The following is a 12,279-nucleotide window of genomic DNA, read 5'->3' on the forward strand; positions in this document are numbered from 1 at the left end:
TTTTTTTTTTTTTTTTTTTTTTTTTTGAGACGGAGTCTTGCTCTGTCACCCAGGCTGGAGTACAGTGGCCAGATCTCAGCTCACTGCAAGCTCCGCCTCCCGGGTTCTCGCCATTCTCCTGCCTCAGCCTCCCGAGTAGCTGGGACTACAGGCGCCAGCCTCCTCGCCCGGCTAGCTTTTTGTATTTTTTAGTAGAGACGGGGTTTCACCGTGTTAGCCAGGATGATCTCGAACTCCTGACCTCGTGATCCGCCCGTCTCGGCCTCCCAAAGTGCTGGGATTACAGGCTTGAGCCACCGCGCCCGGCCTGAGTCCCTATTTTCAATTCTTCTAATTTTTTTTTTTTTTTTTTGGCAGTCTTGCTCTGTCGCCCAGGCTGGAGTGCAGTGGCGTGATCTCTGGCCTGGCCAACATGGTAAAACCCCGTCTCTCCTAAAAATACACAAAAATTAGTCGGGCGTGGTGGCTCGTGCCTATAATCCCAGCACTTTAGGAGGCTGAGGCAGGCAGATCACTCGAGGCCAGGAGTTTGAGACCAGCCTGGCCAACATGGTGAAATCCTGTCTCTATGAAAAATACAAAAAAATTAGCTGGGCATGATGGCAGGTCCCTGTAATCTCAGCTCCGCGGGAGGCTGAGGCCAGAGAATCACTTGAACCTGGGAGGTGGAGGTTGCAGTGAGCCGAGATTGTGCCATTGCACTGCAGCCTGGGAGACAAGAGTAAAACTCAGCTCAAAAAAAAGAAATAGGCAATTACTCTGCTGAGTGTTAGGAACTCCAACCACTGGGAAAGCCCAGGGGGCCGATGGTGAGCATACACCTCAAGTCACACTGTGGATTAGACCTTTGGAATGTCTTCAAGCTTACCCTTCCTTTCTTTTCCTGTGTCCCCCCTGCCTCTAATCTCACCCCATTAGTCTGAGTCCTCTGAGAAGGAAATGCCAGGATGAGATTAAATTGTGCAAGGATTTTATTAAAGAAAACACGTGTAGTGGGGAAACAGGGAGGGAAATGAGAGGATTGGGATGTAAGTCCAGCCCCAGGTGAGGAAGAGAGGGAAAGAGGGTTGGGTAGAAGGGTCCTAGTTGGCCATGCAGTCTAAGGAGGGTTTGGCGGGGTGTTGGGGAGTCCTTAAGCCAAAGTCTGCTCAGAGAAATCCCATGTCTCCTAGGAATGGGCCTGCCTTAGCACCCTGCTCATGGCAAAGTCATCAGGTGGGGGCATCTCAAGGCAACTGTGTCCTTGCTGCAAACAGAGCACTGCAGTGCTTGCTCAGTTAGGATCCCTAGAGCTGGAGGCCTGTGAGGCTCATTCTTGTCCTGCCACAGCCCCCACAGGGCTACCAGAGGAGTGCAGTGATCTTTCTGAAGTGCAGTCTCACTATGCCATTTTTCTGCTCAAATGCCTTCCAAGGCTCCACGTTGTCCTTATTGTCCTTAGGCTAATGTTCTCAGCTCTTTTGTTTGTTTGTTTGTTATTTGTTGTTGTTGTTGAGACGGAGTCTCTGCTCTGTCTCCCAGGCTGGAGTGCAGTGGCGCGATCTCAGCTCACTGCAAGCTCCACCTCCCAGGTTCACGCCATTCTCCTCCCTCAGCCTCCCAAGTGGCTGGGACTACAGGTGCCCGCCACCATGCCCAGCTAATTTTTTGCATTTTTTTAGTAGAGATGGGGTTTCACCATGTTAGCCAGGATGGTCTCAATCTCCTGACCTCGTGATCCACCTGCATGGCCTCCCAAAGTGCTGGGATTACAGGCGTGAGCCACTGGGCCTGGCCTGTTCTCAGCTCTTTATCTCAGGTGTCAAGGTCCTGCTGGGGGAGGGGAGCAATTTACCTGTGTGCTCTCTTGCCCACCTGTCCTGAGCCCTACTCCCACCTTGGATGCCTCAACTACACTGGTCTAATCCCTTGTTGCTCTAAGACGTACTATTCTTTTTTTTTTTTTTTTTTAAGACAGAGTTTCGCTCTTGTCGCCCAGGCTGGAGTGCAAAGGCACGATCTTGGCTCACTGTAACCTCCACCTCCCGTGTTCAAGCGATTATCCTCCCTCAGCCTCCCAAAGTAGCTTGGATTACAGGCACCTGCCACCATACCCAGATAAATTTTTTCCAATTTTAGTTGAGACAGGGTTTCACCATATTGGCCAGGCTGGTCTTGAACTCCTGACCTCAGTGATCTACCTGCCTCAGCCTGCCAAAGTGCTGGGATTACAGATGTGAGCCACCGCACCCAGCTGTGCTATCCTCTTTTATTCCTCCACACCTTTGCCCATGCTGTGGGCCTCTGCCTGGATAGCCCTTCCCTACATCTCCCAGCTCCAGTGTTAAGTGCTTCCCTCAGATTCCTAGGTTTAGTCAGCAGTGTCCCTTCACTCCTCCATCTGTGGTACAGGCCCAGATCCTCTGGAGTAGACAGAAGATTCCAGGGGCTGTGTCGGGAGAACAGGATAAACAACCTCCACAGTCCTCTCAGACTTCTCTTGAAGGGACAGATATCTCTTCAAGTCCCTTTGGGGCATATGCACAGAAGTATATGTGCAGAAGTATTAGTTTGAAGGCTGATAATATACCATGCTTTGATTATTCATTCACCCATTGATGGACACTTGTGCTTCCCCTTTTTGGCTACTGTAAATAATGCTGCTGTGAAAATGGGTGTACCGATATCCCTTCAAGTCCCCTTTGGGTATATGTGCAGAAGTAGAACTGCTGGATCATATGGTAATTCTATTTTTAGTTCTTTGAGGAATCACTATACTGTTTTCCATAGCAGAAGTTGAAATTAAATTTAAAAAAATCTTCCCGGCACAAGCTGACTTGTATGGTTTTGAAATCCATATTCTCGCCCTCCCTCTACTGTGATCAAAGCAGAAATCTAGCACACAGCATCCAGGACAGCCAAAGACCAAAGCCCATCCCCTTCCACATCACCTCCTCCTCACCCCTCCACTTTTCAACACTGCCTTCCTGGGCTCAAGATTCAATGCTTTATTTTTAGCCCACACGTTGGACTGGGGCTCCAGGAATGCACTTGATGCCTGAGGTGTAACCAGACGCCTGCGTGCACCACTTTTAGCTCCTGTCTTTAGCTTGACACGATAAAAAGCCTTCAACAAAGCAAGCAGCTGTAAGCTTGTGGGCTGCAGGCCTGATACAGTTTTATTTAACCACTAATAATTTGAAATTAAAAAAAAAAAAAAGTGGTCCATGTAAGGTGGCCTGTAATCCCAGCACTTTGAGAGGCCAAGGGTGGGCGGATCACCTGAGGTCAAGAGTTCAAGATTAGCCTGGCCAACATGGTGAAATCCTGTCTCTACTAAAAAAAAAAAAAAAAAAAAAAAAAAAGCCAGGAATGGTGGCAGTTGCCTGCAGTCCCAGCTACTCGGGAGGCTGAGGCATGAGAATCCCTTGACTCTGGGAGGCAGAGGTTTGCAGATCGTGCCACTGCACTCCAGCCCAGGCAACAGAGTGAGACTCCATCAAAAAAAAAAAAAAAAAAGTATAATAGACATAACATAAAATTAATCACCATAACCATTTTTAAGTGTACAGTTCAGTGGCATTAAATACTTTCACAGTGTTGTGCAATTATCACAACCATCCATATCCAGAGCTTTTTTCATCTTCCCAAACTGACACTCTGTTTGGGAACCAATGTTTGGGAGCATTAAACACTAACTCTCATTCCCTGTCCCGCAGCCTCCGGCACCCACCATTCCACTTTCTGTCTCTATCAATCTGACTACCCTAGGTACCTCATATATGTGGAATCATAACTGTATTTGTCCTTTTAACGTAATGTTCTCAAGGTTTATCTGTGTGGTAGCATGTGTCAGAATTTTTTTTTTATTTTTAATTTTTTTTAGAGACAGAGTCTTACTCAGTCACCCACACTGGAGTGCAGTAGCATGATCATGGCTCATTGCAGCCTCCAATTCCTGGGCTCAAGTGATCCTCCCACCTTAGCCTCCTAAGTAGCTAGGACCACAGGCATGTGCCACCATGCTTGGCTAATGCTTTTATGTTTTGCATAAGTGGAGTATTACTGTGTTGCCCAGCCTGGTGTTAAACTCCTAGGCTCAAATGATCCTCCTACCTCAGCCTCCCAAAGTGCTGAGATTACTGGCATGAGCCAATATGCCTGGCCAGAATTTCCATTTTTTTCCCCTTTGATTTTTGTTTTATTGTGAAGTCTCAAATAATTTCCCTTTTTAAAAGCTGGTAATATACCATGCTTTGTTTATTCATTCACGCATTGATGGACACTTGTGCTTCCCCTTTTTGGCTACTGGAAATAATGCTGCTGTGAAAATGGGTGTACAGATATCCCTTCAAGTCCCTTTTTAGCATATGCACAGAAGTAGAACTGCTGGATCATATGGTAATTCAATTTTTAGTTCTTTGAGGAATCACTATACTGTTTTCCATGGCAGAAGTGGAAATAAAAAAAATAGTTGCCAAACTCTAGATTTGGGGCTTCTGCTAAGAAACTGGAGATCTGACCCCAGTGGTCTTGCACTTGTAGAACCAGCCTCCTCAGGCCCCTCAGAGATACCTCCCCAGCTGAGCAGTGCCTTTTCCCCAGAGGTCTGGGTCCCAGCTCTGGAGGACCCTCTCTCAATCTTCTCATACTTTATTTATTTATTTATTTATTTACTTACTTACTTACTTACTGAGACAGAGTCTTGCTCTGTTGCCCAGGTTGGAGTGTGTGGCATGATCTCGGCTCACTGCAGCCTCCACCTCCCAGGTTCAAGTGATTCTCCTGCAGCAGCCTTCCGAGTAGCTGGGATTACAGGCGCCCACCACCAAGCCTGGCTAATTTTTGTATTTTTAGTAGAGACGGGGTTTCACCCTGTTGGCCACGCTGGTCTCGAACTCCTGACTGCAGGTGATCGGCCCGCCTGGGCCTCCCAAAGTGCTGGGATTATAGACTGAGCCACCACACCTGGCCTCTCACTTCTAATAGCGCCAACCTCTTTCCTTTTTCCCTCTAGCCCTAGGCAGTTCCCTCAGTTACACTTTGTGATACCACGGTCCCTTTTTGTCTTTCCAGTAGTCCTGCACCTGGTTAACATGTCCCCTCTATTACATTCTCTCTGTTAAAGCACCTGGTGTGGTTTTCGTTCTCTTGGCTGACAGATCCCACTCAGCTGGTGTTCTCACCTGAAATTGTTAGACAGCAGCTGCCCACTTTGGTCAGGTATATGCTCTTCTGTTCCCCTATTCCTGCTCCCTACTTTTTTCATTTTTATTTTTTTGATACAGGGTCTCACTCTGTCTCCCACGCTGGAGTGCAGTGGTATGATCATGGCTCACTGCAGCCTTGACTTCCTAGGCTCCAGCGATTCTCCCACTCCAGCCTCCTGAGTAGCTAGGTCCATAGGTACACACCACCACACTCCTGAGCTCAAGCAATCCACCTACCTTGGCCTCCTAAAGTATTGGGCTTATAGGTGTGAGCCACTGCGCTCAGCCCCCGTTTTTCTACATCTTGCTGACTCTGCCTGCTTGACCCTAAGGGGATCTGATTTGTGGTCCTGTCTACTGTAATAACGCCCATTGACTGAGCATGACCTATGTGCCAGAGTCTGTGCATAAGACTTTACGTAAGTATCTCATGCAGTTCTCAACATAACACCATAAGGTGGGCACTGTTATGCTCCCCACTGTACAGATGAGAACACTGAGGCTGGGAGAGGGGAGGACTTGACCAAAATCACAGCCAGGGCCAGCCTCGGTGGCTCACGCCTGTAATCCTAGCTCTTTGGGAGGCCAAGGTGGGTGGATCACCCGAGGTCAGGAGTTCGAGACCAGCCTGGCCAATATGGTGAAAACCCATCTCTACTAAAAATACAAAAATTAGCTGGGCATGGTGGTAGGTACCCATAATCCTAGCTACTCAGGAGGCTGAGGCAGGAGAATCACTTGACTGTGACAGGTGGAGGCTGAAGTGAGCTGAGATTGCACCACTTCACTCCAGCCTGGGAGAAAGAGCAAAACTCTGTCTCGAGAAAAAAAAAAAAAAAAAAAAAAAACACCTAATTTTTTTTTTTTTTTTTAAGGAGAGATAGGGTTTCACCATATTGGCCAGGCTGGTCTTGAACGCCTGACCTTGTGATCCACCCGCCTCGGCCTCCCAAAATGCTGGGATTATAGGCATGAGCCACCGCACCTGGCCAGAAGTTACCTTTCTGAGTTTTGAGAACAGCATGTCTGTGACCATCAAGAACTCAGTTCAAGTTCAGGAGATCTATCATATAGCATGGTGATCATAGTTAATAACAATGTATTGTATACTTGCAAATTGCTGACAGTAGGTTTTTACTGTTCTCATCATAAAATATGGTATGTGAGGTGATACATATGTTAATTAGTTTGATTTAGCCATTCCACATATTTCAAAACATGTTGTACACTACAAACATATGCAATTTTTATTTGTCTTTTTTTTTTTAATTTTAGAGAAAGGGTCTTGCTCTGTCGCCCAGACTGGAGTGCAGTGGCTTGATCGTGGAGTGGAGTGACTGCTGGAGCCCTGAACTCCTGGGCTCAAGCAGTCCTCCTGCCTCAGCCTCTTGAGTAGCTGGAACTGCAGGTATGTACAGGTATATACCACCACATTTGGTCATTAACAAATGAAACAAAAATTGTAGAGATAGGGGTCTCACTATGTTGCCCAGGCTGGTCTTGAGCTCTTAGCTTCAAGCGACCCTTAGCCTGAGCCTCCCAAAGTGCTAGGATTACAGGTGTGAGCCCCCATGCCTGGCTGCCATTTTGTTTCTGATGATCATTTTCCTGCCTTTTTTGGGGGGGGTGGAAAAAAATGGTTTTAGTCCCCAGCATCGTACCTGCATCAGGTTCACCAAGGGACACCAGACTGGTGGCTCCCTGCCTCAGGGCAGTGGACTATCTATCTCTCCCGGGATGGCTCGGTAGCACCTAAGAGTGTACCCGGATAGCCTGGGATTTGAGAAAAACCATGACCCAGACAGATCACAGCTTGCAGAGCCCATGGTCTCTTGCTATCTTCTGAGAGCAGTGACCTCCCAGAATCTTCCTGTTGGTCCAGGTACTGTGAAGGCTCAGGTCCCACACCCACCCTCTGCCTTCCATCCTGGCAGCTGGGTTGCACAGCAGTACATTCAGACCACATGGAAGGAAAAACGTTCTTTTTATTGGTCTGGCTTGCTCTCCTGCGCATCTCTCAGAATGCCGGTCTGTCCTTGTGGGCTCAGGTGTCACAGTGGTGGTCACAGTGGGGCCTGCCTCTGCTGCCCGCCTGGCAGTGGCCTCAGTCAGTCTTCCTGAACCCTGGAAGGCAAAGGCCACAAGATGGCATGGGATTCTGAAGGCAGCCAGGCTTCATCCCCACCATCACCTCAGATGCCCAAGTACCCCTCACAGCTGGCATGATGTAGTCACCTCAGAAGCCATGGGTCTCAATGACCCACTGTCATAATAGCTAGTTTTCTTTTTCTTTATTACATGGATTAAAGGAGACAGATATTTCCCCAGCACAGCCACTTGGCCTCTCCATTCTGAGACATAAGGTGGTCACAGAGCTGTCAGTCAAGAAAGACGACATGCTTTCGCCCAGCCCAGCCACTGAAGCTGTGTGACTGTGGGCGAGTCACTCCACCTCTCTGAGCCTCAGTTTCCTATTGGTCAAGTGTAGCATTGCTAAAGCCTACCTCCCCAATTGCTATTAGGCAAGTACAGCCATGGAGGAGATAGTGTTTGGGGAAGTGTAAAGTTCTATAAGAGAATGAAGACTAACCAGACCATTTTTCTACTGTTTCACACTTCAGGCCTTTGCATCCATTCCTCACTTGATCTTCACAACACACTTGTGCAGTAGAAAAGTATCACACCTATTTTCCAGTTGAGGAAGCCAAGGCTACATGGCTCATCCAGGGTCACAGAGCTAGTAAACTGGCAGAGGTAGGACTCGAACCTGGGTCCTCTGCCTCCGGGCTGTGTTCTTTCCTGTATGCTAAGTCTCCTTCTAAATGAAGACCCTGCTAGGGAGAAAAAGAGTGAACACAGGAAGACTTTAAAAGTTACCTGTCAGCCTGAACTTCTGGAAGAGGGGGATGAAGCCTTGCAGGATGCTGTGGATGCGGTACACTGCTCAGAAGCAAAGAAAAAAGTGAGTTAAGTTTGTACCCCCACAAGGGATACCTGGTCACCATTGGACAAGGACCTAACTCATGCAAACAAAGCTCTGATGGCGGAATTTCAGGCAGCAGGTTAAGCTTAGATAATGGTACTAGAGTTATTATTACTGAAAACAACAACCGTGAACAGCAGGAATAGTGGCAGGAAACTCACTTGCCAAATTCAGTTCCCAACTCCATTAACTAACTTGTTTTCAGTATCTGGCTAGTTCTATTTTGTTTGCCACTTTTATCTTTTTATTTTATAGACAGAGTCTTGCTATGTTGCCCAGGCTGAACAAATTCCTGGGCTCAAGCGATCCTCTTGCCCCAATCTCCTGAGTAACTGGAATCATGGGCATGTGCCCTGGGCCCGGCCTGTTTGCCACTTTAAACTGTTGCTGTTGCATTGTATGGAGCTGCCCATTTTTCCCACAGGGTTTTGCCAGTGACCTTACATTGACCTTGAAAGTGGTCAGGAAGAAAACATGAGCATAAGGAAAATTTTTTTTTAAGTGTACATTGTGACTCTCTGGTCCACACTTGAATGAGTATGAAATTGAATATTTCTACCCACTACCCCTCCAAGAGACTGTGTGTGTGTACATGCTGGGGAGGGGCTTACCTAGTCCAAAGTAGATGCCAACGGTTTCCAGGGAGGCAAAGGTGAGCAGGCCGACCCCAAGAGACATGAACCAGTCTGGAAGGGCAGTGAGGGAGGGAATGGTCAGCTTCCAGGTCTTGACGCCCCTGCCCCCTGCACCCCCCCCCCGTGCCATTCCCCTTGTGCATTCCCCAGGGCACCCCCCTACCTGCATAATAGTGATAACACACCAGCAAGGCCCCGATGGCAAAACACAGGAGGACAAAATGGAAAAACTCATCTGTGAAGGCAGGGGTGGGGAATCAACATCTGCTGCTTTCTCTCTTTTTTTGGGGAGAGGAGACAAGGTCTTGCTGTGTCACCGAGGGTGGAGTGCAGTTGTGAGATCACAGCTCATTGCAACCTTGAAGTCCTAGGCTTAAGCAATTCTCCTGCTTCAGCCTCACACGTAGCGAGGCCTACAGGTGCATGCCATCACACCCAGAACATTTTTAAATTTTTAGTAGAGACAAGGTCTCGCTATGTTGCCCAGGTTGGTCTTGAACTCCTGGCCTCAAGCAATCCTCTCATCTCGGCCTCCTAAAGTATTGGGATTACAGTTGTGAGCCAGCATGTCTGACCTTTTTTTTTTTTTTAATTACAAAAAGTCTCTGTGCTCAGCGCCATGGACTTTCCTCTTGCCCTACCCTTCCTCCTAGAAGTCCCCATGGATTCCAGGCCTGGAGCAGGGAGGTTACTCCCATTTTCACTGCTCCTTTCCCAGAGTCTGGTCTAATCTAACCTTACAACTCTCTCAGCTCAGCTGACCTCCAGCTCCCCATCCTGGCCACAAGGCCTGGAAGGCATTTACCATCCTAGTGACTGTGCATAGCAGAAAGAGCAGAGGACCAGGGCTCAAGCTCAGGCCACACCACTCACAAGCTGTAAGGCCGCTCCCCAGCCTGGAACCTCAGTTTTCATATCTGCAAAATGGGAACCATTGTCCCACCCTGTTGAGTTGATTCTGAGCTGAGTAATATGTAAACTGCAGGGTATACGACAGAGGTGGGTAATGATTGCTACTGTGCTATTTCACCCCTAGAAATCCAGCCAGACAGGAAAAAGCAGGTCTGCTACACCAAGTTCCTTACCATCTTTCTTTATATTCAGTCTTCTTAACTGAGAGGCCTCCACTTCTCCTTAGGAACAAGAGAGAGATGAGTGTTTAACTTTGATGCAGGACGGCAGGTGGGATTTTCCCTTCCCTACCTCATTGAGAATTAATATCCTGAGTACTTCTTCCTGGGTCAGAGGGCACTCACTGCAGGATCAGTCGAGCAAAACTGTGAAGATGGGGGTGCTGTCCTCGGAACCCCCACTGACTTCCTCCTCCTTCCTCAGGCCTGAGTCTGCCTTCCGTTCCATTTCCCCTGCACTGGAGATCCCCCTTCTGAATCATAGTGACATTGGCTGGCAACAGTCCCTGCTGGGACTAACCCACACTCTCAGGCTGTCTGAAGTCCCAACCCATCGTCTGGAATCAGCACCCACTCTGGCTCTCCTATCTGAGCTTGTGTATTTACCACTTGCTGGGTCAGAGCCTCTCCTTCGGAGTCCTGGAAACGAGAAACTCAACATTAGTGCCCAACCCTGCTTGGGGTGCCGTAACAGGTGCCTCCACCCTGGGGAAGGCTATAGGTGACCTAAAAAAACGTCCCCATGGAATTCTGCAGCCCCCAAAGATCCTCCTTTCTATTGATGGCTGTTTGGTTGTAATCTCCTTGGGTCTTGCTGGGACAGCTTTCCAAGCTCCCCAGGCTCCCTGCTTCATGCCACAGCTGGCCCAGCCCGCTTGATGAGCCTAGGCTCAGTGGACCTGGGGCTCCTGTTTCTCACAGTCAGATACCTCAACAGGAGCTGGCTCTCTTAGGGGAGGGGTGATGCCTAGACCTGGCTCAACACCAGCACCAACAACCTCTCTCCCCTAACTGAACACTCACCTGATTCCCCAGAGGGTACCACCTCTCCTGGAGCATCTGCACAGAAAGGAAATCAGTGATCATATACCCATGATCCTCTGGGGAGGGAGAAGTCATGCTTCAGGGAAGGTGGATCCTGCTGGGAGACTTTCCACTTTACCTGGAGTGTGCCAGGTAGGGAATGGAGCCGGCTGGAGGGTTCCTTTTCCAACTAAAGGGGCTGTCAATTTCCCCAGAGAAGCCAGGTTTTCAGGGAAACTTCCTAATTACAAAAAAGTTTGGGCCGGGCACGGCGGCTCACGCCTGTAATCCCAACACTTTGGGAGGCTGAGGTGGGCGGATCACGAGGTCAAGAGATTGAGACCATTCTGGCTAACATGGTGAAACCCTGTCTCTACTAAAAATACAAAAATTAGCTGGGCATGGTAGCGAGCGCCTATAGTCCCAGCTACTTGGGAGGCTGAGGCAGGATAATCGCTCAAACCCCGGAGGCAGAGGTTGCAGTGAGCTGAGATCACACCACTGCACTCCGGCCTGGCGACAGAGTGAGACTCTGTCTCAAAAAAAAAAAAAAAAAAAAAAAAAGGTTTGGCAACTCTTGAATCAAAATTCCATTGCTTGGGAGACATGACATTATTTTATGTACTACCATGTAAGAAAAGCCCTTGACAGTTATAAATGTAAGTTGCTAGTGATTTTTTTTTTTTTTTTGAGATGAAGTCTCGCTCTGTCCCCCAGGCTGGAGTGCAGTGGCGCGATCTCTGCTCACTGCAGGCTCCGCCTCCCGGGTTCACACCATTCTCCTGCCTCAGCCTCCTGAGTTGCTGGGACTGCAGGCGCCCACCACGACGCCCGGCTAATTTTTTTGTATTTTTAGTACAGATGGGGTTTCACCGTGTTAGCCAGGATGGTCTCCATCTCCTGACTTCATGATCCACCCGCCTCGGCCTCCCAAAGTGCTGGGATTACAGGTGTGAGCCACTGCGCCCAGCCGCCAATGATTTTTTAAAATAGAGATAGGGTCTTGCTATGTTGTCCAGCCTGGTCTTGAACTCCTGGGCTCAAGCAATCCTCCCACCTTGGCCTCCCAAAGTGCTGGGATTATAGTCATGAACTACCATGCCTAACTTTGCCAGTGATTTTTAAGATGCATCCTGATTTCAGAAATATTCAAACGTGAAAAAAATGTGGTGTAGAATTGATGAAATATATTTACATTCATAATTTTATTTTTAAAATTTATTTATTTAAGGCCGGGCGCGGTGGCTCAAGCCTGTAATCCCAGCACTTTGGGAGGCCGAGACGGGCGGATCACGAGGTCAGGAGATTGAGACCATCCTGGCTAACATGGTGAAACCCCGTCTCTACTAAAAAATACAAAAAACTAGCCGGGCGAGGTGGTGGGCGCCTGTAGTCCCAGCTACTCAGGAGGCTGAGGCAGGAGAATGGCGTGGACCTGGGAAGCAGAGCTTGCAGTGAGCTGCGATCCGGCCACTGCACTCCAGCCCAGGCGACAGAGCGAGACTCAGCCTCAAAAAAAAAAAAAAAAAAAAAAAAAA

The 12,279-nt window shown here is 48.5% G+C and overlaps 1 protein-coding gene and 1 long non-coding RNA gene across 6 annotated transcripts in view; one reads left to right on the forward strand and one right to left on the reverse strand.

Annotated features, from left to right (window-relative positions):
- Positions 1 to 8,304, forward strand: part of LOC111526779 — a 12,550-nt gene extending 4,246 nt beyond the window's left edge. Inside the window, exons 2-3 of the long non-coding RNA XR_002726494.2 lie at positions 6,465 to 6,597; positions 7,811 to 8,304. This is a non-coding gene — a long non-coding RNA (uncharacterized LOC111526779). The remainder of the gene's footprint in view (positions 1 to 6,464; positions 6,598 to 7,810) is intronic.
- LOC111526778 (transmembrane protein 40) overlaps positions 7,155 to 12,279 on the reverse strand; it is an 11,450-nt gene continuing 6,325 nt past the window's right edge. For 2 of the 5 annotated variants that reach the window (XM_031935167.1, XM_026453225.2), the window contains 7 exons: positions 10,742 to 10,777; positions 10,325 to 10,357; positions 9,893 to 9,940; positions 8,971 to 9,042; positions 8,784 to 8,858; positions 8,067 to 8,129; positions 7,155 to 7,313 (listed from right to left, as the gene is read on the reverse strand). In XM_031935167.1, the coding sequence (XP_031791027.1) occupies positions 7,294 to 7,313; positions 8,067 to 8,129; positions 8,784 to 8,858; positions 8,971 to 9,042; positions 9,893 to 9,940; positions 10,325 to 10,357; positions 10,742 to 10,777 (347 nt within the window). In that variant the 3' untranslated portion in view covers positions 7,155 to 7,293. The remainder of the gene's footprint in view (positions 7,314 to 8,066; positions 8,130 to 8,783; positions 8,859 to 8,970; positions 9,043 to 9,892; positions 9,941 to 10,324; positions 10,358 to 10,741; positions 10,778 to 12,279) is intronic. The other 3 variants (XM_031935166.1, XM_026453227.1, XM_026453228.1) reach the window with 3 other exon arrangements.

Source organism: Piliocolobus tephrosceles, chromosome 2, assembly GCF_002776525.5.
Source record: "Piliocolobus tephrosceles isolate RC106 chromosome 2, ASM277652v3, whole genome shotgun sequence".
NCBI lineage: Eukaryota > Metazoa > Chordata > Mammalia > Primates > Cercopithecidae > Piliocolobus > Piliocolobus tephrosceles.